Genomic DNA, 25072 nt, shown 5'->3' on the forward strand with positions numbered 1-25072 from the left:
GCCGGGAGATGGGAGATGGGAGCCGTCCCCCCAGGGTGAGCTGTCTGTTGGGGGTCTCTTGGAGGGGTCTGCCGATCTGAGCCTCCCGGCCCATTTCCCCAGCTGGGCGCTTGAGCTCCTCTCGAGGCAAGGGGTCCCCGTCATCGTCAGCACCCTCATCTCAGCCCTGCTGACTCCACGGCCAGCCCCCAGCCCCTCGAAGCCTCCTCAGACCTTCAGGATCTCACTCCATCCCCGGCAGTGTTGTCCATCCTGTGCCAGTCTCCGGGCAGGAGATGGAAGCCATGTGCGGAGAACTTGACTGGCCCCAGAACCCGGCTCCTGCCTTCAGGGTATAAACTACATGTGCTTGTCGAGTGAGTGAGCACACGCATGACCAGCTGCCCACACTGGTCGTCAGCTGGGCAAGATCCGGGTCCCTGCCTCAGCCCCCAGTGTGGCTTTGCCTGTGCCCTGGCCCCTCCGCCTGCCCAAAGGGTGCCTGGCCCGGCTTCACTCTCGGCCCTGCGGCCGTGTGAGTGTGGGCCCTCGGCTGGCCTCTTCCCAGGACGCCTTCCTGGAGCCGGGCAAAGCCAGAGGGCGCAGAGGGAAGGGGCGCAGCGGCGCCAGCAGGGCCCCCGGGGGCGGGTGGGTAGTGCCCAGTGGCCCAGGGAGTAGGAGGAATTCTTCACTTGGCTGGAAACCGCTCCGGCCGCCCCTCGGTTGGCCAGCCACCTCCTCTGGACGGCAGGCCGCCCGCTGCCCGGGACTCGGGTGCCCACGGGAGGCGCGGGCGCTCAGGTGCAACGCCCACGGCCGGGGCAAGGACGTGACCTCTGGAAACAAGCCGGGCCCCGCTTATTCAACGCCCCTCCCGTCTCCTCGCGCGCACAGAGCCTGGCTGGGGGGCTGCCGAGTGTGGGGGGCAGGTGTCCCCCCGCACAGGGGCGGGCTCAGGTCCGTGGGGGCGGTCAGGTGCGAACACGAGCCCTGCGCCCCGAGTCTCAGCCCCACCCGGCCCCGGCGCTCGGCGCGTCTGCGGCCCCGCAGGAGGCGGCCGCCCCCCAGCTGCCCCCCGCTGCGCACCCGCCGCACCCCGCGGTCGGCCAGGTGCCGGTGGGCTCCCCGGGGCGCTGGCTTGGGGTCCGCTCCGGCCTCCCTGGGGGACACTCAGCCCGCCGGCCAGTGGCAGGGCCGGGATCTGGCCACGTCGGGGGGCTCTGGCCTGAGAGGGGTCGCCCCGTCCGCCCGGGCTCGCGGGGCCAGCTTCCCGGGGACCCCGCGCGGGGCGCGGGGGGGGGCACAGGAGGGGGGCCCGAGGGGGGGCTGCGGGCCGTCCCCCCGCAGGCGCGTGCGCGTTACTTCCCCTGGGGGGGGGCCAGGGCCCCGAGGGGTCTGCGGGGCGCGTCTCCCCTCGCGTGCGGGGGACCCTCATTGTTTCGGGGGGTCCTTGACCTAGGTGGGCCCTAGCGCCACACTGCGTGGGGTCCCCGTCGCGCGTGGGACCCGGGCCACGCCCCGTGGCGTCCCCGCCGCGCCCTGGGGCCTGGGTCGAGCTGCGGCGTCGCCAACGAGAGGGGGTCCCCGCGACGGGTCGCGTCCCCGTCACTGTGGGCGGCGCGCGGCGCGCGGCGGGGCTGCGCGGTCCCGTCCCGCCCGCGTCCCAGCTGCTCTGCGGTTGTGGCGGGGCCGCGTGTGGGTTTCTGGGCCCCGGCGGCGGGGGCACGAGAGGCGCCCCCCCCCCAGCCGCGCAGGAAGCGGCCTCGGCCGGAAAGGGGGCCCCCGGCGCCGCCGCCGCCGCCACCGCCACCGCCGAGCGGCCTTCCGGAGGGCGGGGCCGAGCGGAGCCGAGTTCTCCTGTGGGCGGGGCCAGCGGAGCCGAGCGGGGCCCGAGCGGAGCCGAGTCCCCCGGTGGGCGGGGCCGGGCGGGGCCGAGCGGGGCCCGAGAGGAGCCGAGTCCCGGGCGGGCGGGGCCGAGGGTCAGGCGGACGGGCCCGAGCGCAGCCGAGCGCAGCCGAACGCGGCCGAGCGGCACGAGCGCGGGCGGGGGGCGCGCGCGTTCCTGGAAGAGCCGGCCGCGGGGCGTTCGCATTCCTGGCCGGCGCTCGGCTGCGGCGGACGCGCGGCCCAGACGGCGCGCGGGGCGGGGCGGCGGCGCGGGGCGGGGCGCGGCGCGGGGCGGGGCGGCGGCGTGAGCTCAGCGCCCGGCGCTCAGTCCGAGCCGGAGCGAGCCGCCGGGAGGATGTACGCCGAGCCCCGCGCCGCCGCCGTGCTCTGAGGCCGCCTCACAGCGCTCCGCCGCCCCGGAAGCCGCGCGCGCGGGGGCCGGACGGGCGGGCCGCGGAGCCGGCGCGGGCGGCGGGGTGGGCGCGGGCAGGGCCGGGCCGGGGCGGCCGGCGGCGGGCGCGACGCGGCCGGCCAGCGCCGCCGGGACGAGCCGGGCGGGCGCCGCGCGGTGGGAGGAGCGGGGCGGCGGCGGCGCGCCGCGCGAGGACGGCCCGGCGGGCCCCGCGCCCGCGCCCCCGCTCCTCCCGGGCCCCGCGGCCTCGGCCACCGCGGCGATTCGCGCCTCGCGGCGCCGGCACCTGCCCGCGCGCCCCCCGCGAGCCCCGGGCCCGCGAGCGTTGGCGTTGGCGTTGGCGGCGCGCGCCGGGGCATGCCCCGCGCCTAGGGCCCGGGGGGCGCGCGGGGGGCGCGCGGGGGGCCCGGGCGGCGGCGGCGGCGGCGGGCGCGGCGCGGGGCGCGTGGATGTGGCGCCGGGCCCGGGCGGCGGCGGGCTCCAGCGGCGGGACCCCTTCGCCCCGCCCGCCTTCCCTTTCGCGCCCCCGGGCGAAGCCGAGGCCGCGGCCGTGATCGGCCGGGAGCCGGCGGCGGGGGGCGGCCGGGGCCGCGGCCGGGGCCGCCGCCGGGGCGCTCGGGGCGGCGGCGGGGGCCGCGGGGGCCCCGGCGCGCGGGATCGGGAGCGGCCCGTGGAGTCCGAGCGCACCATGGAGGCGGCGGCGGGCGGCCGGGGCGGCTTCCAGCCGCACCCGGGGCTGCAGAAGACGCTGGAGCAGTTCCACCTGAGCTCCATGAGCTCGCTGGGCGGCCCGGCCGCCTTCTCGGCGCGCTGGGCGCAGGAGGCCTACAAGAAGGAGAGCGCCAAGGAGGCGGGCGCGGCCGCGGTGCCGGCCCCGGTGCCCGCGGCCGCCGAGCCGCCGCCCGTGCTGCACCTGCCCGCCATCCAGCCGCCGCCGCCCGTGCTGCCCGGGCCCTTCTTCATGCCGTCCGACCGCTCCACCGAGCGCTGCGAGACCGTGCTGGAGGGCGAGACCATTTCGTGCTTCGTGGTGGGCGGCGAGAAGCGCCTGTGCCTGCCGCAGATCCTCAACTCGGTGCTGCGCGACTTCTCGCTGCAGCAGATCAACTCGGTGTGCGACGAGCTTCACATCTACTGCTCGCGCTGCACGGCCGACCAGCTGGAGATCCTCAAAGTCATGGGCATCCTGCCCTTCTCGGCGCCCTCGTGCGGGCTCATCACCAAGACGGACGCGGAGCGCCTGTGCAACGCGCTGCTGTACGGCGGCGCCTACCCGCCGCCCTGCAAGAAGGAGCTGGCCGCCAGCCTGGCGCTGGGCCTGGAGCTCAGCGAGCGCAGCGTGCGCGTGTACCACGAGTGCTTCGGCAAGTGCAAGGGGCTGCTGGTGCCCGAGCTCTACAGCAGCCCGAGCGCCGCCTGCATCCAGTGCCTCGACTGCCGCCTCATGTACCCGCCGCACAAGTTCGTGGTGCACTCGCACAAGGCCCTCGAGAACCGGACCTGCCACTGGGGCTTCGACTCAGCCAACTGGCGGGCCTACATCCTGCTGAGCCAGGACTACACGGGCAAGGAGGAGCAGGCACGCCTGGGCCGCTGCCTGGATGACGTGAAGGAGAAGTTCGACTACGGCAACAAGTACAAGCGGCGGGTGCCCCTGGTGAGTGTCCCCACCGGCCTCGGTGGAGGGAGTGGGAGGGGCGGGACTGGGGAGAGGGTGAGGGCCCTGTTCGGGCAGGGGCTCTGTCTCTGCAGGCTGGGACCTGTGCTTCTGCCTCCCCCTTCGGCTCAGGGTTTTGCTTTGTTTTAAGAGAAAGTCAGGTCAGCTTTAGAGTCCTCGTTGACAGTCCTGTAGCTTGGGAGGAAGGCTCTCCTCCTGCCTGACCCCTAGAACTAGCCAGCTCGCCTGGTTATTGGGGGGGGGGTGCTCTGGCCTGGTGGGTGGAGAAGCCTTCCTGAGGCCCACAGCAGTTGCCCAGATAGCCCGGGAAGGGCAGGCCTCTGACCTCAGACACTCTTGCCCAGAGTCCTGGGAAGTTTAGATCTGGACCCGGCCCAAGCTGGATAGGCCCAGGCCTTCCCCTGGGTACCCAAGGAAGTGTCCAGACCAGGTGGGGGCAAAAGGGCACTGCCATCACCCTGAAGCCCCCAGGCTCGCAGACAGGGGTGCCTGCCTGTGGTCCCCAACAGATAAGATTTGACTAGGCAGAACCTTTTGTATCTCGAAGTCCTGGGAAAACACACTAAAAAACGGAACCAGGTGTACAGGCACCATGGCAGGGGGCCGAGACTTGGGGACTCCAGCTCTGTGCGTCTCCCTGGGCCTTCCAGGGAGTGAATCCAGAGTCTGTGTGTAAGGGCCAGGGCCACTGGGCAACGGGCTTGGGGCCTAATCAGCGGGCACCCGGGGCCCTGAGTTATAGTGGCCGATGACTCGCTATTTGTTTTGGATGTGCCCATTTTCTTCTCTCTATCTGAAATGCTGGAGGGCACCGAGGGCAGGGAGGGCCCGGCCCAGGCTCTGTTTGTCTGGCACGGGACGTGTGTGATCCAGGCAGCTCCCGAGCCACTGGGCCCTGAAACCAATCACTGAGGTCCGCACCAACTTTTTGTGGCATCTGTCCCCTCCCCAGGTGGCTGCAACTTGCCTTTTAAATATCCAGGCTTATTAAATTGCACACACAGAATGCTGCACTGGCTCAGCTATTCTTGGGAGGCCTAATTAATTCAGCTATTGCATCAAACTTCTTTTTCTGAATCTGTGAATAGAGGCTCCCGCCTGATTTTCTCTGGGCGCCCCTCCAGCGGAGTGTCAGTCTTGGGGAGCGGAGGAGGGGCTGGGGAAAATGAGGGCCTGTCTCCTGTGCTTGGAGGGGGCCCCGCGTGTGCGTGTGCATGCCTGTGCATGTGTTCTGTGGTGTTTTTGCCCTAGGCTAGCCCAGGGCCCAGGTGGCAGATGTCTGCAGACTGGGGGGTTACTGCTGGGCAGGCCGGAGGGTCCGCGTGGGCAGTGTGGGGTTGGGGGGATGCCTGTGGAAAGCCTGACGGCTGGGCCTTTCATTTCAGACAGGGTCTTGGCTCTGGGTGGCATGACAGGCACTCCCTGGGAACTGGGAGCCTTTCTGCGTGGGGTGGCTGCACCCTGGACAGCCAGTGTGGCTTGAGGGAGCCCTGTGTGCAGGACTGGTTGGTTCTGGCAGCCTGGAGCTGGTGGACAAGGCCATGGCAGGTCACTTACCTTCAGAGTGGACAGCAGAGGGTGTTGTCTGGCAGGGCGTGTCTGCATCTGTGTTTGTGTCCGAATCTGGGTCATGTGTGTGCTTGTGGTCTCCTGCTTTCCTGGGGTTTGGCTTTTAGTTAGAGCTGCAGGCCAGGCCTAGGCTCCCTTGCAGCAGGCCCTGTGGTTCTGGGTGCAGGTGTCTTCAGGCTCAGGGAAGGCCTGACTCGAGCCCATGGGCCCAGGCGCTGCCTGTGGGGAGAGCAGGACAGTCATCTGAGCCATGGTCTCAGACAAGTGGTCAGAGCACACTTTCACTGGCCATTTCAGCAGATGGTCAGTGATCTCCTCAAAGCTGCTCAGAAGTCTTATGTACTGATATAAAAGAAATTCCCCAAGTGGTTGGGGTCTCCAGGCCTAAGTGGCGGCCCACCCCTGTCCTCATAGGGGTGGCCTGGGCCTGTGGTCCGGCATGCCTCCCTCCAGGCCTCGGCACTGCCTGCCTGTCTGTGTCCCCTCAGACCTCTGCAGGCCACACCTCCAAGAGCTCCTTAGTGCCCCTGCTGCTGGCTCCTCCGCCTCCCAGGCTTTTCTGCCAGCCTTGCCCCGTTGTCCTGCTGCCTTGGCTCTGACGGCACTGTTGGGAGTTTCGGGGTGTGTGGTTCCCTTTAAATCTTCCCAGTACGGCCGTGTGCTTGTGTGTCTACGTGCCAGAGGCACCACGTGAGGAGGAGGGTCTGAGCCTCAGGGTGGGGGGACACACAGCTGCCCAGACTCTGCTTTCTGCTGGGTCTGGAAGGAGCTGCCCGGGAGGACCCCTCCCAGTGCCCTGCCTGTCTCTGTTCACTCCTCCCACTCTCCTCTGGACAGTGTGCTCGTGGGGCGTTTTTATTTATTCACTTCCTTCGTCGCTTATCTTAATAATTTGATATGCCGAGGATGTGAACAGAAGGCAACAAAGAACGTGCTAGAGCTGCTCCTCATAGGGGACAGGGCTCCCCGAGGCAGAGGGTTCTAGTGGGCGGAAGTGCGTCCCGGGTGTGGGCGGCCAAGGTGTTGCCAGGCCTCCTGCCAGACGGACACTCAGTCAGCACTTCTTTGCCAGCGATGGTGGGAGGGGTTGGTGATTTTCGTGGAGTCCCTGGTGGCCCGATCGCCCTCGCTCCCCTTGCTTCACCTGTGGCCCAGGACTGGCGGTTCCTGTGTTTGCCCCAGGGTGGACCCGAGCGTGGACCAGGTGCCAGCACTGAGCCTTGAGACCCTGTGGAGGTGGCAAGGCCCGTGTGCAGGTGGGCAGCCTTCCTTGGTGATGCCACTGATGTAACAGGTCCTGGCATGAGTGCTCTTGGCTGTCCCAAGGCACTGCTTAGGCCCCGGCTGCTGTCCATGGGTGTCCACAGTGGGTAGCTGGGTGGGAACTGCATGGGGGCTGCTCCCACATCCTTACTCTGCCCCTCACTGGCTGTGTAACCTAGAGCTCAGTTTCCTCTCTGTGCCTCAGTTTCCTCATGTGTAACGTGGGGACCTAGGTAAGTGGTGGCCGTTGATGTTTTATTTTTCTCAGGTGTGTAAGTGTTGGTATCACAGGTGGGTGGAGATCTGTTGGTTTTGCTGCTGAAAAGACATTGCAAAGAGATGAGGACCTCGGCTCCCGCTCTCCCCTCCCATTCTGCACAGTCAGCTCTGCCCCTCCCTCTCGGACTTGTCTAAGGGCTTTTGGACTAAATTGGACTAATTTTTTAGCAGCACAGGTTGCTGTCAGTCATAGAGGAGACGTTGGTGCTACCAGCTTGGGTGCTGCCTGGGTGAGGCTTGTGGTCCCTCCTCCCAGGGGAACAAGGTGCTTCCCTTTCAGGGGACGACAGGGCAGTGCTCTGCCTTCCCAGGGCCAAAGCAGGGCCAGCTCTGTGTGTTGGAGAAGCAGGCTCCTCGGAGGTGCTGCTGGTGGTTCGGTGCCCTGGTTTTCAGACCGCAGAAGCCATAGCGCTGTCTCCGATTCCCGAATCCTGGGAGGGCTCTTCTCGGGAGAGCTGCCCTCATCGTGGGGCTGATGCGTCTTCGGGGCGGGTGCCTACTGGCCCCACGGTGTGTGGCGTGAGCATCCACGACTGGGTGGTCGGAGTTTCTAATGTCGGAGTGGTTTTCCCTGCCTTGCCCGATGACTTCCCTGATCAGAGGGCGGTGTTTCTCGAAGCAGAGACCTGGACAGGCCATCAGTGTCGAGGAGCCTCTGAGAGTCTCTTGGTCCCTGTTGGAGAATGACTGTGGCTTTTAGGTGCAGAGGCTGGGTGATTAAGGGGGGGGTGTCCTGGCCTGGGGACCCTCTCAGGTGCATTCTGCTCTGTAAGCTGAAATTCCCATGGGAACGAGCCTCATCTGGAAGGTCCCATGAGGCTGGAGCGGGTTCTAGGAGTCCCCTTCTGTCATGGGGTGGCCACACTCACTCAAGGCCCCCAGGACCGGGCAGAGATTTAAGGATCACCTATCCCTTTGTCCACTGGTGTGCTCTAAATTCGTGGTGTCCCATGGTGATTTCCTGACTCTGAAGGTGGGGTACCACCCTGGATGATGCTCTGCGGTGAGGCTCTGGCACCTCTCCCCCATGCAGAAGGATGGCGCCTGTGAGTTAGTCTGGACGGGAGGGCAAAGGCCTAGAGCAAAGATCTGGGGGTGTCTTCTCAAATAGGGGAACAGCAGCTGGAGCGAGGCTTTTGGTTTCTGCCCTGCACACTGTAGTTGGCTGTGTGAGAGAGGGAGGGTGTGGGGCTACTGGGTGTCCTCTGTCTGCCTGGGCTGCCGGGTGTCTGTCCGCAGCAAGCAGAGTCACAATGGGTGGTTCTCCAAGAATAGTCTGTCTGCCCATGTCCAGCAGCCTTCTTTGGAGCTGGGCTGGGCCCCTTGCCTTCTGGGATTTCCCCAATGGGGGTGTCTCTCTGGGGGGCAGCAGGACATTGAGTGGCTCTCACCTCTGTCCCTGCTGCCCTCCCTTGGGTCCCTCCGTGAGCGCGGGGCTTTGGGAGCAGGGTCACTGCCTTGCCTCAGCATGTGGGTGTCTCAGTCCTTCTGTAGCAGGCTGTGCAGTGTCTGTGCCGGGTGTCGGGTGAGGGCAGACAGGACGGGAGGTGAGGAAGTGTGCAGAGTGTGACCCCAGCCCTGCCCCACACCCTGGCCACCAGGCGCTTCCGGGCCTGCACGCTGGCTGTCTGGCAGGAGGTGTCCGTGGCCAGTGGCTGGCGGCCGGACTCTGTGGCCCAGAGACTATTACACAAGCAGCAATAATGTGGCTCTTTCTAAGGATTGCGAAAGAGGGAGGGTTTCTCCACTGGAAGAGTTATGCAAGTTTCAACTGAAATGTTTTTTGAAAGTTTCTTTGTTTTGAGTCAAAATACAGAGGCTGAATTATTTCCCTAAGACCTGTGAGAGCCCGAGGAGGAGGAGAAGGCTTCCCTTCTTCCTGAGCGCCGTCCCCTCCCGCCTGGCTGGCCACTGGGCCTCGGCGGGCAGGGCACGTCGGGATGGCGGCTGGGCAGTGAGATGGTGGAGCTGGGCACGCCTTGTGTTTATGAGCCGGCTCAGACGCAGGGGGCGGGCCAGACTCGCAGAGGGAACAGGAAGTCACTGCTCAGGAGTATGCGGGGGGGTGGGGGGTGGGGGTGGCCAGTGGCTCCTGCTGTGGCCACGCAGGGTCTAAGGTGGTTTCAGTCCTTGGCCTTGGGTTAGAGCCACCAGCGGTGTTGGTGGGAGTGGAGTGGGCCAGGTGCCCCCCGCCTCCCGCCCGCCCTCTGGGAGGTTGGGCCCCAGGTAGGCCAGGTGGGGCCTGTTCAGGTGACTGCTGGCTCAGGAAGCACCTAGCGTGGCCCCAGGGTTGGCAGCCGAGTAGCGGCAGCTCAGATGCTGCTTTTCTGTGGAGAGAGGACCAGCTCACCAGGAGCCCTGCCTTCCAAGCAGCCAGGCCCTCCTGCTTCCGTGGGCTGCGCGTGGCGTGTGTTTTTCCAGGTGGCATTGCTGAGGCACCTGGTGAGGTGGGGCCTACTGGGGTTCCGGGGGTTTTCCAGCTCTGGGAGTCACCACCACTCGTGTCTGCTTATCAACTAAAATGAAGGACCCAGGCTTGGGCGTGAATTTTAAAGGAGATGGTGGGGACCAGAGTGACATCCGGAAGAAGGACCAGAGTGGATGGAGCACCTGCTGGGCAGAGGAAGCCGGCTGGGTGCCAGTGCCCATGTGTGGGGTCTTCGGGGTTGGGGGGCATCTTGGGCTGAGCCTGCAGGATAGAACCAGACTCTGTCCTGGTGTTCAGCCCCCGTGTCTTCTCTGACTCACAGAGAGCTGTGACTTCTCAGTTTTGGAGCCATCGATAAGGATTCAGGAAGTCTCGGCGGGACTCTGGCCGACAGCCCGCCGCGGTCTGGGTTCTCCTGTGATGGTGTGTTTGTGGTTGTGTTGTGGGCCTCACCGGGGTGTGAGGGTGGGGGGCTTGGTCACAGCTGGGTCCCTGATTCCGGCCCCCAAATAAATACCCATCAAATGACTCACGGAGGCATGAAATCATTAGTTGTCGGTTTACTGGCAGCTCTGCTCTCGATGGCTGGAAAGGAGAGATGGAGAGGGAGCCATTCTCAGGACCACAGTGGAGGCATTGGGCGAGTGGTGCTTGTCCTTGCCCTGCTGTGTGTGTTGAAGAAGGTGGCTTGCTCAGGTCTGTGTGGGGCACTGAGCTTGGGGCCGCGCTGACGGGTCCATGCTGGCGCATGGCTGCTGCCTGTTGAGCGGCAGCGTCTCCGCTGTGGCCCTGCCTGGACCGGCCTGCGTGGTGCCCTCCCTGACTTGGCTTCCACTGGGACACTGGCCGGCTCCTTTGAAAGAAACATTTTTTGTTGAAAATAGGCTTCCTGCTTGTTGCAGGGAAATGGGGTGGCGGCAGCAGTGGTGGGAGGTTGGCTCCTGGGCTGTAGGCAGGTGAGGTGACATGATTGGCACCCTGGTCAGGGGTTCGTTCTGTCCTGAGGGTCAGCGAAGCCACAGGCTGTTGGAGCACAGGTGGTCTGAGGGCCCAGGGTGCCAGCGGAGCTCTGGTGTGGCCCTTGCCTCCTAACTCAACCCCTGAGCCTACATGTGAGGTTGTGAATGGGGGTGACAGCCACCAGTGGCAGCTGAGTTGTGCACCTCCAGTCCCCGGGTGCAAACTCCCAGGTGTGGGTGGCACCAAGGAACCAGGCTGTCCCTGCTCGAAGCAATTAGGAGTGGGGGTGGTGGACATGTTTCTGGACTCCCACCAGGTGTCGGATTTTCCCACTTACCTGCATCATTCTTCCTCTGCCCCCGAAGGTGGGTGTGACTTGGTGTTTGGGGAGTAGTCTGGAGTCATGGTCTCCTGTACCCCCTTCCCAGCCAGGCAGGGGAGCTCCTCCAGGCCTCTCCTGGGCCACGCGGCCCCGTGCACTAAGAGAGAGCAGCTTGCTGGGGGGAAGTGTGTTCCTGGCGGGCTGAGTGCCTGTCTTGCCTCATGTGTGGTGACCCTGGATCAGAAAATGACCCCAACACTGGAGCACCCCACATCCCTGTGGGTTAGCAAAGCCATACCTGGCACTGGCAGGCAACAGGGACCTGGGCCCCACAAGGCCACGGTGTCTGAGTGACCTGCGAGAGCCTCTGTTGGGGGGCTGGTGCCTCCCTTTCCCTGTGGAGCAGTGCCAGCTCCTCTTGCACGTCCCAATCTGTTTGCTGTCACCTCAGCACTCCGTCCATGATCCCAGCCCCCTGGCACTGTTGTGTGGCTCAGGACTGGCAGGTGGATGAGGCAGCCATGTGGAAGCAGCAGTGATGGGGTGCTTGCTTTCCAGACCCCGCCATTTCTGTCTCTACACAGAGCTGGAGTTTGCTGAGGGAGCGTGTCTGTCTGTATGAGCTGGAGTTTGCTGAGGGAGCGTGTCTGTCTGTATGTCGTGGCAAGTGTCGCCCTCCTGCACATGGTGGTGCTCGTGGTTCTGCTGGAGGCTCTCTGTGTCGCCTTCGTCCCATAGCTGCGGCTCTGTGGGAGCAGTGTCTTGTTTTCTGCCATCTGAGGCCATGCATCTGTTTGCCTAGGTTCTGATTTCATGTGAACTCACTGCTACACTTGACTGTTACAGCAGACGTGGCTGTCACCCACGTGGCATCCTGTGCAAGGCAGGGGTGCCTCACGCGGGGGCCCGTGTGCTGGTCTGGGGAAGGTGAGCGTGGTCATGTGCACTCTGACACATTACCACCAGAGGGGTGGGTGGGTCTCTCCACTGGCAGGGCTGGCGTTGGGCAAGTACGTAGGGGAGCAGGACAGACTGGCAGTCAGGCCGCACCGTGGGGAAGCTGGGACCCGCTCCCTGGAGGACAAGTGCGCCTGTCCCACATGGTTCTGGTACCCGCTGGTATGACAGCCCATGTGTAGCAGGCGTGCTGGGCAGCAGGCGGGCACCGCCATCACACTGCACCACAGTGACCATGTCCACTGGGTGGGGGGCTCCCTGCCTGGGGTCAAGCCTCTGATGCCCCAGGCTCTCCTGGCCCTCTCTGCTGCCGCTCGCTTCCCAAGGTTACAACCGTTGTGCCCAAACCATTAAGAAAATTATACTCCCAAGTCGAATGATATGCAAATGCAGTCAATTAAGCGAGGGGATTTTAATTAGCAGTTTAAGTTCATGTGTGAAGTGCCTTGCCTTAATTACTTGACAGTTTTGTTGTAAATTTGCTAAGTTTTTTTTGCAGAACTATCAAAACTGTGATTTTTTTTAACATCCTTGTGCGCAGTAAGTGTCGCCCAGCCTGCCTGACCCTTGTCGATTTTGTCTCAATTTACAAAGGTCTTTAAACTGTGAAAACAAGGTAAGCCGTGGGCTGCCTCCGTGCGGCTCAGTGAGGGAGCTGCTCTGTTTCCTGGAGTGGGGCTGGCGTGGTCCTGGGCTCTGGGTGGAGGAGGGGAGCACCTCCTCTCAGTGTGGCGCCGGCAGCCCAGGGCAGTGGCCCGGCTGGGAAATGTGCCAGGAGGGCCTGGAGTGGAGGTCAGGAAGGGCCTTGACCTGTGGGACCACAGAGCAGCAGTGGTCCCAGAGCCCAGCCTGGGAGCTGTTTGGTGAGAGGCCCTCGTCCTGTGGGCCTGCTCCTGGGCCCCTGCAGCTCACGCCGTGGCCCCCGCTGCCTGCCGCAGGCCCAGGGACTTCCAAAGCTTGACGTTCCTTCTTGGCTACGCTGGAGGAAGCCCCTGCTGCTGCCTCCCGGGACCAGAGCATCACGTGTGCGCGGGGCTTGGGCTCAGGAGGCGGGCAGGCTCCCCTCTTTCCTCGAATCCGTGTGGGGAGAGTTTGCTTTCTTGGCTGTCTCGTGTTAGGGGGTCCTCTGTGGTTGTTCATGCCCCAACTTAATTGCCCGCCTGAGCTGGATGCCGCCGAGGCTTTTGGTTATGTTTTCTCACATGTTTATGCCTGAAGCGTGATTTTTGTGCTGGGCCGAGCTCTCCGTGACGAGGCTTCCCTCTCGGTTCCCTCTGTGAGCCCCAGAGGCCGAAGACGACAGCCCACAACAGGGCCTGCGGTCCCTGTGGTCCAGGCTTCTGGGGCCCTGCTGGCTGTGCAAGCAGGTGGGAGGGAGGCAACGGGGCCTGGAGAGCTGGGGAAGGGATGCAGTGGCACCCGGGGCTCCGCAGCTCCCTGGGCTTTGCAAGGGTGGCAGGCTCTGGTTGGTGGGCCTGGGGACCTGGGCCTCTGCCGGGCTGCTCAACCTCTGAGGGAATCGGCGCAGGAAGCCAGGAAGCTGTGGGGCTGCAGGCAGGGCCTCGCCCATCCCCGTGCGTCCCTCTGCGGCAGCACAGATGGCCTGAGTCCCCCTGCACCTACTCCTGGCGGGACCAGCGAGGAGCGCTCTCAGTGTCACCGTGAGGCACCTATGGACGCAGTGTCATGTTGTGGTGGGACGCTCCATGCCAGCACCGACCAGAGCCTTGTTAATGAGCCTGGCCCAGCTCAGCAATTACAGCGTCCAGCTCATATTGTTTCATCTAACTCTCCCCTCTTTTTTGTGAGGAGGCTGTGATTTTTTTAAAAGCAAATCTCAGGCATCATCTTATTTCATATTTAAGTGTTTTAATATCTGTTTAACACACACAGAATTGTGAGAAACCACAACCCTACGGTGCCATTCATGTGCCCAACAGAACCAGTGGGATTCCTTAACGACCACCAGCCCGTGTTCGGATCCCCGCCATTTCAGAAACGTCTCTCCTGTGGTTCTTTGCGGGGTCCGGGGCCTCTGTGTGCATGTGCCTGTGTGTGCACGTCTGCATGTGCACGTGTCCAGCACACAGCATTGTGAGCCTCCTGCGGTATTGAGGGTCTGGAACTTATTTAACGTCCAGGACATTTTTGTTGTTGTTATTACAAGTGATGCCTCACTGTCTTCCCGGCATGGCAGCACGTGACAGTGTGGACTCAGCGTGCTGGGCCCCTGCTCCTCTCTCATTGCATCCCTCAGGGCATCCCCTCCCAGCCGTCCCCCTGCTGTCTGGACCTGGGCCCCGGCTAGGACGCCGAGGCTCTGGCTCCAGTGCGGTGGCCTCACGCGGTAGCTCGTCCCATTCTCCTGTGGGAGCGTGTGGGCGCTCATGTCTGGAGCAGGGGACAGAGATGGCAGGTCGAGCCAAGGGGTGGCCCTGTTTGGATGTCCCACTGCAGGGAGGGCAGAGCCTAAGCCCCAGGGTGGTCTGTGGGCTCGGGTGTTGCTACAAAGGCATCTCCACACAGGGAACCTCAGATGTGGGGAGTTCCCCTGGGAAGACTGGGCGGGTCAGCTGTAACCCTGTTGTCTTATTTATTCATACATGACACGAGACGTGTTTCTCCTGCTGCTTAGTTCCCGTGGGTGACTGTGCTGGGGTCTTTGTGCACCTGTCCTTTTTTTCTCTTTCATTAAACACAGTGGGTGGGTGGTTGTTAATGACGCGTGAGTTTCAGGGGCACAGTCCCCTCAGACCCTCTGTGTGTTGCACTCTGTGTGTTTGCTGTGGGCACGTACTTCCGATCATTTCCTTAGTGTACTCTGATCCCCAGGAGGGTCAGGGCCTTTTGGAGGGGCCTTGGTTTTACGTGTTACCAACATTTTCTCTAAATGCCTATCTAGTTTACAGGCCTAGAGAATCATTAAGAAGCTGCCCGTTTTCCTGCCTCCTCACCACCTTAGATTATTGTCATTCAGAAAACACATTCCCATTGCTGTACAGCCATCACTTCCATCATCTCCAGAACTTTCCACTTCCAGGACTGAGCTCTGTCCCCACCAAACACTCAGCCCCACTCCCTGCCCAGTCCCTGCACCACCATCTACTCTGTCTCTATGGATCTGACTCCTCCAGAGACCTCCTGTGGGTGGAATCCCACAGCATTTGTCCTTCTGAGTCTGGCTCATTTCACTCAGCATGACGTCCTCTAGGTCCATCCATGTTGTAATGTCAGAGCTTTATTTCTTTTTAAGGCTGATAATATCCCAGTTTGTGTGTGTGTGTGTGAGAGAGAGAGACATTTTGTGTGTCCATTCGTCTATCAGTGAGCACTTGGGTTGTTTCCATGTTTGGCTCTTGTGAGCAGTGCTGCTGTTAACGTGGGGGTGCACCCAGGGGTGGAGTGGCTGGGTTATGTGCTGATTCTATGTTTAATTTTCCGAGGAGCCGCCACACCGGTTTTTGTTACGTCTGTACCAATTTACATCCCCACCAACCGTGCACAGGGTTCTGGTTTCTCTGTGTCTTGCTAACTCCTGTTGTTTTGTGTGTTTTTGATGGTAGCCCTCCTAGTGGGTGTGAGGTGGTGTCTCACTGTGTGTTTTTTATTTAAATTTTTATTTATCGATTTGAGAGAGAGAGAAACGTCGGTTTGTTGTTCCACTTATTTATGCATTTACTGGTTGCTTCCTGTATATGCCCTGACTGGACATCAAGCCTGAAACCTTGGCACATGGGACAACGCTCTAACCAACTGAGCTACCCGGCCGGGGCCTCGTTGTGGTTCGAGTTGCATCTCCCTGGTAACCAGTGACGTTGAGCATCTTGTCATGTGCTTCCTGACCACACGTGTCTTCTTTGGAGAAGTGCCCGCTCAGGTGCTTTGCCCTTTTTTCGAGTTGGGCTGTTGTGTTGTTTGGCTGTAGGAGTTCTCTGCACATTGTGGGTATTGATCCTGTCACCTGTAACTGTCTGGTGTTTTGTGTACCACGTGTGTTGTGGTGTAGTCTTCCATCTGTGGCTGGAAACCAGGCTGTGGGGTGTTGGAGGCAGGAGCAGCTCTGAGCTGGAGCTCTGTCTGTTTTTTAAACATGTTTTTATTGATTTTAGAGAGAGAGGTAGAAACATTGATGAGAGAGACATCGATTGGCTGCCTCTTGCATGCTGCCTACTGGGGATTGAGCCCATAATCTGGGCTGTGCCCTGATGGAATCGAACTGGGGACCCCTTGGTGTCGGGAACAGCACTCAACCACTGAGCCACACTGGCCAGGCTGGAGACCCTCCCTTTTAAGAGTACATGCCATGCATCCTGGGCCCCTGCCTGTTAGAGGTGGCAGTGACCTGCTGGAGCCAGGGGCTGCTGGCCGGGGTGTCACATGGGAGTGCAGCAGCAGCCGACCTGAGTGTGCATATTGTTCATTAGGGAGCCCTACTGTGTGTCTGGCCTGTGGCCACCCAGAGAGAGCCCCAGAGAGAACTGGTGGAGGGCCAGGGGGTCCGTGGGTGGGCTGGTGGCTGCCTTTGCCTCCTGGGAAGGCCTGTGTGAGAACACTGGCGTGTGAGTGCGTGTGTGTGCGTGTTCCTTCGTGCCTTGGCCTGGGGGTGGGGGCAGGGAGCAGGCTTTCAAAGGGTGAGTCCTCATGCACCTCTCTTTCCCTTCTTGAGTCTCTGTCCCGCCCGTTTCTGGGGAAAGTTCTTTAAAAAAGAACTGGAGAACGGACTCACTGGAAGGGACACTTCTCACCCCAAAAGACTGGGCTCCTTTCTTTTTAATCTCAGCACCAAACGTGTTGGACCTAGGGCAAGGAGATGGCCACCCATGCCCTGGGACAGCTCAACCCTGACTTTTCCCCAGAGGGTAGGAGAGGAGCCAAGGCTGCTCCTGGGCAGCAGGAGGGGCCACAGGATGAAGGTCAGCTGGGGGTGGGCATGGTGGGCCTGCAACTCAAGTCCAGCTTGGCCCTAGGATATTGGGAGTTTGGGGAGGCCGTGGTGACAAGTGGCCTGGCTGAGGCTGGTCCTTCTAGGAGGGCTGTATGCTGCTGAGCTCTGGCACCATGCAGGGAGGTGAGCCTGCGCAAGTGGTCAGGGTCATGATGCTCAAGGGGAAGCCACGCCCCTTCTCCTGAGCCCCGGAGGGCATAGCCGGCTGCCTCTCAGGGTCCTGAGGCCTGGACAGTCTCCTGGGCCAGGCTGGGCAGTGCCCACACTGCCCTCAGCCCCCTCCCCGGCCACTCTGATTGAGCCGATGACTCAGCCATGACAGCCATTTCCGTTACTTGGTTTCCAAACGCCCCATCTTGACCTCCTGCATCCATGCGGCCTGGACCTAGGAGGGCTGACTCCTGGCGGGACCAGTGCTGGGCCCTCGGTCCAGCTTTGTCTTAGCTGCTGAATATTAATGAGGGCCATGAGGGTGAGGGCAGCCCCCCCCAAGTGGCTCTTGAAAGGAGGGGCCTCAAGTTTTGTTTTGCAAAACAGCTATGGCCCCACCTGCTGGGTGGGGGCGAGGGCTCTGCTTGGACTCTAAAGGAAGGCCCGGGGCTGGGAGCCAGCCGGGCCTGGAGGGTGGCTCTTTGTGTTTGGGTTGAGGAGAGACTGCAGCCCTCAGAGCCCCTGCTCCCTTTCCCTCCGCCCAAGCGAGGCAGCAATCACTGCTTCCCACTCTGATTCTGACCCACTGTTTCCTTCGCCGTCTCCTCTGTGCAGAGTAGATGGTGTAACTTTGGGTATTTCTGGCCAAGGAGGAGTTTCTAGAAGGTTGAGGGGAGGCACTGTCTAGTGGTTAGGGGCGTGGACTCCCCAGGCCGGGACCCCAGCTCTGCCGGGTCCTGGGCCATGTCCTGTCCTGGCCTTAGTTTCCCCATCTGTAGAAGGTGGGGATTGGTGTGCTCACACGCGCCATCCCTGCACGCGGATGGCGAAGGCACAGCAGCGTGGCGGCTTCCAGCTGCGCGGCCCTCTCTCAACAAAGCCCAGTTCATCGACAGGAGCCCGCCAGGCACACGAGGCTGGCACTGCAGTCCTCCCCACAGCCCGCCAGGCTGGTCGCATGAATGCCAGCAGGTGCTGAGAGTGGAACGCAGAGGGTGTGCCAGCAGCGGGTGCATCGTAGACTGAGGCTGGTGCTGTCCGCTGTCAGTGTGCCCACACTGGCCACCCCAGATCTACAGCCCCTCCGGGGTCTCAGCCAATTTCCCCAGATGGTGTTCACAGAGGGGTATTTGATGGTACATCTCACCTGGGCCTCTGGGTGCGATCCAGTTGTGGGCTGGTCCACACAGCCCCTACCTCGCCCACGGGGATGCTGGGAGCCACCACTGTTGGGGAAGCCCTGCTTCATCCATGCAAGCTGATGGTGTTGCAGGCTCCTGGGCCCTGAGTGAGGGCCAGGCGTGCGCAGGTGAGTGGCTGTGCAGACAGCTGTGCTAGTCAGTTGGTGCCTGAGTCGGTTAGGGAGTCACTTCTCTGCTGGGTTTGATCTCAGACGATCCCATGGCCACAAGGAAGACCTGGGTCGTGTTCATAGTGAGGCTGGTGAGACAGGTTTTCGAGCAGGACAGCTCTTGGTAATTCTTCAGGCAGCGATTTTGGTAAATGTGCCAACAGTGGTGGCTCCTCACCGACAGCCTGACCCAAACAGGGTGTGGCTGAGTCCGGGGAAACGCCTATCGGGAAAAGGGAGGTTTTTCAGAAAATGGAAAAAAGGCACTGTGTAAAGAACCGGTATTGAGGCTCAGTTTCCTGTCCTGCTGTTGGTGGGCGCTGGCTGGAGGTTTGGGGAGAGAAGGGCCAGTGCAGCTGGCTCATGGACCTGATTTGTTTGACTTGCCCTGGCCTGACCCAGGGGGGGCCTCTCGGTCCTCCTGTCCCCCTGGGTTCCTGGATCGTTGTACCAGAGGATTGAAGTGGAATCCGGGCTCTGTTGTGACACCCAGGGTTTGTTACATGCAGTTCGGGAAATTTGGAGTTTTTAGAGTTACGTGTCACGCTGTTTCATTCTGGGGCCTCTGGCTGCCTGCTTTACAGAAGGCACCGCATGTGGCTCAGACGTGGAGGGAGCTCATTTTCCCGCACAGCTGACTGGAGGCTTAGATGTGGCCCTGGCTGGGTCGGCCCTGAGCTCCTGACGCACATTCTCAGCATGTGTTCTTGGTGTTCCCAGGTGTCCACAGTGTGGGTGGACTGTAGCCCAGCGGGCAGAGGGCAGACACCGGCGTCAGTAAACCTGCCGCCTCCTCCGCCTGCTCTGTTTTATCCTGAACTGTTTTCCCACCTCTGGTGAAGCCGAGAGTGCCATTCACCAAGGCTCAGGACTGCAGGTGTCGGGATGCGCGGGTGCTCGTGAGAGCATGTGTCCTTCACTGTGCTCCTCGGTGTGGCCACAGCGGGTGCCACCTGGGACCCAGGACCCAGCAGGAAGGGGATGCGCCTCTTAATTGGATCACCTTTGTCCCAGAGGCCCTCTGCCTCTGGGTCCCCCTCTGCCTTACGATGCTGGCGCATTTGGAGGGCGAGGCCATCCTGTGGATTGTCCCTCCAGTCAGGGTTCCCAGCGAGTTCCCTGGTGGGACACGGGTGGCATTTGGGTGGGCCCAGCAGTGTCCCCCATCCTCCCCAGCACTGGGGCAGGAGGCTGAGTCGTTGACTCCCCTCGGGTCGATGACTTTGATCTCACCCATGGGTGGGGCCTGCCTTTCCCCTCCCTGGTTAATAAGCAATCCTCAGGGCGACTTTGGACCCTGCCAGCATCCTGTCCCCATGAACTTTCTCCCAGTGGGTCCAGTGTCCCTCGAGATCCTGCCTGACCCGGTTAGATGGCTGTCGGTGTGCTCGGTCTCCTCCCTCTGTCCTGCCGTTCATGTCCCTGTTTCTAACCCAGTCCCTCACAGTGTTGCAGTCCGTTCTTGTCATCATTTTGATGCCTAAATTGTCCCTCTTTTTGCCACCTGCTGGGACTCGGTTCCTCCTGATGTCCTTTCCCGGAGGACCCCCCCCCCCCCAGTACCTCCTGGCAGCACGATGCCCACCTGTCCTGACCCGGTCACTGTGAGAGAGCCCGGTTTCCAGGGTGGTTTGGACGGATGGATTCGCTGGCCGTAGCCACGGACGCATCCTTCTCTCTCGGGTTGGAGTTGGGGCAAGATAGGCAGCAGCCGCTGACGGCAAACTATTTTCTGCACGTGAGCGTTGGCTCCATGTCCCGTTGTTGTAGGTCATTTATAGAAACCGAGCCGCTTCCTCCCATCCGTGGTTTCCTCTGGCTCTGGTCTCTGGAGGCCTCCCACGCAGTTGTGTCCGGCGGCATTTCACTGTCCCTGTCAGTGGCTGGATGGCAGCCTCCTCCCAGAGCCCGTGTCTGCGCCTGTAGCTGCTCCAGGAAAGATGAGAGTGTTGTGAGAGTCGCTGCTGCTGTTTTAGGATGAGGGCATGCCCGCCACATGGCTGATCGTCTAAGAGTCCTGTGGACCCTGCAGGGGTAGACAGGCTCCTGACAGGTGCCCTGTAGCAGCAGGGGCGGCCGCCCCCAGTTCCCAGGCCTGTGCTGGGCACACTTCGCCTCCCAGGGAACGTCCTGGGCCCTGGAGCCCTCGGCACTGTGCAGTTGCGGTCTCTATGGGTCACAATGCTTTGTACCTGTTGATGGCTTCTGTGTGCTTGGGCTGCTACTGTAGAGAAATGCCAAACATTAAGCAGAGGACCAGCACTTTGGTGACTTGTGGCTTTAGAGGAGACCCAGAGCCACACGACATGGCCACCTTGCTCTTGGACCTTGTCGGCATAGTCTGTGGGCTCCAGAGGAACAGGCCAGTGTCCCACAGCCCTGCTGAGGTTGGGCAGGCCACTCACTGCTCAGCTCTTAAGAGCCTTCTAGTGGTTCCAACTTGTCAATAGAAAGAAGGTTGTGAGCACCGCCTCATGAAGGAAGATGCCTTACTGGGTGAGGATTCCATGGCAGGGTTCGATCATCGTGTCTTTGGCTGCTCCACGGGGTTCAGTGCACTGCGTACGGCCTCACCCATCTGGACCCCAGGCACATGCGCGTGGGCGGAGACCGTCATCTCTAGCCCTAGCCTCCATGTTGAGCAAGAGTGGGTGTCACAGGCCGGGGGCACCCCAGCCCCAGGACTCTGTCCGCCCTAGAGGAGGCTTCTGCAGTAGCATGTGCTCGGTTTGATGGGCCGTTTGTTTGTTGACCCCAGGGCCAGCCTTCTGTGGCAGGGAGAGGGAAGTTGTGAGCTGGTCTGTCCTCAGGACGGGCTTGCTGAATAAACAATGGGCAAACCCAGATTCTTTCAAACTCTCCTGCGCACACAAGCCTCGTCCCCAGCACATGTGCATCCATTGATCTGGCTACCTGCTCTGCTGTCTGAGGGTCTGAGACAGGCAGGAATGGGCCACCGTGACGGTAAGGGGACGAGATGGGCTTCCCAGGGCTGCTCTGGGTCTCCTGGTGCACATCTGCTGGCCGTCTGCAGGGCCTGGGGGTGGCATGGGGCTGCGCGGTGCGCAGAATAGGGCTCCTGCCACATGGAACCAGCAGCTGGCTCACCAGCACTTTCTGCCCCAAGGACCTGGTGCTCACTCAATGCCACCACCCCACCAGGGGTCAGTTTCTGTGCAGACTCCTTCACTCAGACCCTGAGGCCCTGTGGCCCCAGGAGCCCAGGCCCAAGTGGGAAGGAGCCCCACAGCTGCCAGGTGGCAGTGAGGGGTAGGAGGGACCCATTAGCAGAGGCCTTGGCCAGGTTCAGTGCTGGTGGTCTGTGTTTCGTGGATCAGCTGGACATCTTGTACAGGGTACTTACTGCTGGCAGAGAAGTTTCTTATTCCCCTAGACACCCACACTCGTGGTCCATGACCTGCCTTGATGCCAGCTCTGAGGGTTTCCTCTCGCCGAGAAACCGTCCCAGGCTCACATGTGCCTGGCCACAGTTGCCACCTTATTGGCGTGGGATTGCCCCCTTTCAGGGAGGTGAAGTCGTTGGCACTCGCCCCCCCCCCCCCCCCGTGTGTCAGCTAAAGAAGGACCTGTCTCAAAGGTGCCGAGAAGAGGCAGCCATCATCCCTCTGGGCTCCTGGGAGAACCCAGCCGTGCTGGAGGAGGTGAGGCCCGCTGCGCAGCCTTTGGGGCCTGCGGCCTGCCATGTCTGAGTTCCTTCATGGGTCTGGCACTGTCCTGAGCTGTGCTGTGTGTTCTTTGTTTCACATGTCCCTGCTTCGTTCATAAGTGGCCTCTGGATGGACCCAGGGGGCAGCTGTGTTTCTCTGAGCCATTTTGATACACGTGGGAGTTGCTTGTAGATACTGAAGGTTCTAGAAGGTCCATCCTATAGATAGGCCACAGCCTAGTTGGATGCACCTGCTTGGAGTGTGACTGGTGGGCCTGCTTTCTGCTGTAGCAGCGCATCGGTCCCGCCCCCTGGTTGGTCCTTCTGCCCCAGATAAGGTGTCACCCGGCTGTGAGCCTGATGGCGGAATTGTCACATGTTGGTGCTTATGGAAGGAGCCTCACCCTGGAGCACACCAGTGCCCTTCCCTGTGCATCTCTTGTGTCACACAGTACTGGGGGACCCTCGCCCCACCAAGGTCATCTCGTCGCCTCCCTTTCCTTCGAGCAGCCTTGCAGTGATGCCTCTGTGTCCCAGGACTTGCCATGCCGAGAGCTCCAGATCCTGTTTATGTGTCTGGTGGCTTTTTGCTTTGATTTCCTTGGTGCTCGGTCTGGACATGTTGAAAACACACCCGCTGTCTGTCCAGCTGTCCTGTGCACTCCCGGTCGTCACTGCTCTCTCTGGGGGTAGGCTCAGGGGGCCGGGGGTGGGAGCTCAGGGAATCTTCTCTTTGCTTCTGGTGTCCCCACTGTGCAGGCCAAGTTATTCTGGCTGAGACTCAGTGATTGTGGGCAGGATTGGGATGTCCTGGGTCGGCTTTCCCCTGCTGTGGGCGCCAGCGGCCTTTACTCTGCGCTGCCCAGCGAGGCCTCTCTGCTGTGCTCTGGAAGGTGTGGACTGGTGCCCTGCTCCTCGGGCTGATGTCGCTGCTTCGTTTGTTTGGAGTTTGAGGGTTTGGTATTTGTATCATGATGTGGTGTTCTCTGCACTTTTATCGTCACTTAAGGTGTCTCTGGACAAGGTCTCTGGCTAAAGGGCTGAAGGCACGATCCAGGCGTCCCGCTGTTCGCTGCTTTTCCTTCTCTTGACCCTGTTTCTGGGTCATCTGCGTTGCTGCTTCCTGCAGGCAGAGCCCGCCACCTGTCCAGGCCTGCTCACGGCCTGTGTCTCAAGTCTTGACAAATCTGTCCCTTATGCTGATTATTGTGACTGTGGGGCTGTGTTCACCCTGATCTACACAGGTGTCCCGACCTCACTTCCTGTTCGCTCCACCCTGGGTCCCGTGTCCCGACTTCACTTTCTGCCTGCTCCACACTGGATCTTGCAGTTCTGACATCACTTTCTCTGTTTTGTGTCCTGCAATTCTGACCTCACTTCCTGTCTGTCGCCTTTGGGTCTCCCAGTTCTGCCCTCGCTTCCTGCCTGCTTTGCCCTGGGTCCCCCAGTTCTGACCTCACTTCCTGTCCCCCTTGGATCCCACAGCTCTGACCTCACTTCCTGCCTGCTTTGCCCTGGGTCCCCCAGTTCTGGCCTCACTTCTTTCAGCCCCCTGTCCTGGAGGTGGTCCTGGTCTGGTTTTCTCCCCTCTTTGGTGGTGTCTCTGGCCTGAGCCCTGCACAGGCTCTCCCTGCCCAGGAGGCCAATGTGTGAGACCATCTGGCCCTGCACTGGGTACCCACGTGCCTGGTCCCCACAAGGCTCCCGCCTGATGGGCTTGCTGAGGTGCTCTGGTTCCTTCCCTCTGGAGGGCCTTCTGGATGAATGGTCCCTTGGGTGCCTGGGCCGCTGATCGCCTGGTCCTCCCCTCTGCCTCGGGGTGTTACTTTATGGTGTCCCCAGCTTTGGCACCTGACGCTCACTGTCTTTTCACCCTCTGCTTTCAGCTTCTGGGGCTTCATTTTTAATTCTGAGCCTCCCTTTCTTGCTCGTTTCTTTGTGGAAGCGCCCACCTGTTCCTGTTCCCTTGCGCTCCGTCCCCAGGGATGTTGGCTGTGTTTGTTTGGCAGTTTCTTTTGGTTCCCCTGAAGCTCCTGGGCTTGTTTTTGACTTTGGCTTTTGCGGGGCAGCTTTCCCTGTGTTGGTGATTCTGGTCCCGTCGAGGCTGGAGCACCAGTGGCAGCGGCGAGAGTCCAGCTCTGTTCCTCGCGCAGACCCGCTCCCTCGGCAGTTCCCTGTGGCTCCCGAGGCCTGAGCTTCCCTCGCGGCCCCTGCGCGTCTTTCTCCGCAGCCACCTCCCACCCTCGCGTGTGCTCACGGCCCCTCGTCCACCGCAGGGCAGGGCAGGGGTTTTGGTGAGTTTTTACCGAGTGGGGCTGCAGTGCTTCTGCTCCTCTTTCCTCAGGGTGCACTTTATTAGCTTCCCTGGTGTGTCCCTGTGGATTAGCACAGCTTGGACAGTGGAGGCCGGCACAGGGCCGCCTGTGACTTGGACCCGAGGTGTCCCCAGGATGAACGGGATTTACTCTCTGAGAATGTCCTCCCCGGTCATGTGTGCCCGTGTGTGTGCCCATGTACCTGTGCACCCGTGGGTGCCCGTGTGTGCGCATGCCTGTGCGTGCGCATGTGTATGCACCATGTGTGTGCCCGTGTGTGCGCTTGCCCACGAGTTCGCTGTCCTTGAGGTCTCACAGGCGGTGTCTGAGGCAGAACGTGTCCTGGTGGGTGCTGGAGAGCTGACTCAGGCCCCTGGTCCCTGGGCTGACTCATCCCCGAAGGGTGACTCAGCCCCAGTCCTGTGAGTGCTGCAGGGCTGTTTTTCCAAATGGGCTGGAGAGGAGCCGGCGGCAGCCCTTCGCGACGGGTGCTGGGAGGCGTCGCCTCTGCCTTGCTCTCCCCCCCCCCCCGCATGTTCCCGTGAGTGTTCCCCGTCAATAGACTTAGGTTTTATCCTGAGAAATGCTTGCTTGGTGGTGTTCATTCTTGGCTCCGGATCAGTCTATCACTCTTGCTGCCTTTTCTAGACCAATGGTTCTTAAATTCGAGCTTCAGAATTCTGAAAATGACCGGCTTCTGGGTCCCACCCCCAGAGCTGTGGATTCCTAGGCTTGAGGTGGGTCCTGAGAATGCATTTCTAATAATTTCCCAGGTGACGCTGCTGCTGCTGGGACCAGACCCCGCCCTCATCACAGCTCTGGGCCACAGCAGCCCCCACCTGTTTGTGTAAATAAAGTTTTATTGGCTCTCAGCCTTCCGCTGTTCACGTGGCCTGTGGCTGCTTTTGCG

General features: G+C 61.5%; 1 protein-coding gene across 2 annotated transcripts in view; it reads left to right on the top strand.

The window, feature by feature from the left end:
• Positions 1-2720: 2720 nt before the first annotated feature.
• Positions 2721-25072, top strand: part of SKI (SKI proto-oncogene) — a 57107-nt gene continuing 34755 nt past the window's right edge. Inside the window, exon 1 of one of the 2 annotated variants that reach the window (XM_081146073.1) lies at positions 2721-3935. In XM_081146073.1, the coding sequence (XP_081002199.1) occupies positions 2967-3935 (969 nt within the window). In that variant the 5' untranslated portion in view covers positions 2721-2966. The remainder of the gene's footprint in view (positions 3936-25072) is intronic. The other variant, XM_081146072.1, reaches the window with a different exon arrangement.

The sequence above is a fragment of the Miniopterus schreibersii genome (assembly GCF_964146895.1).
Source record: "Miniopterus schreibersii genome assembly, chromosome: 8".
NCBI lineage: Eukaryota > Metazoa > Chordata > Mammalia > Chiroptera > Miniopteridae > Miniopterus > Miniopterus schreibersii.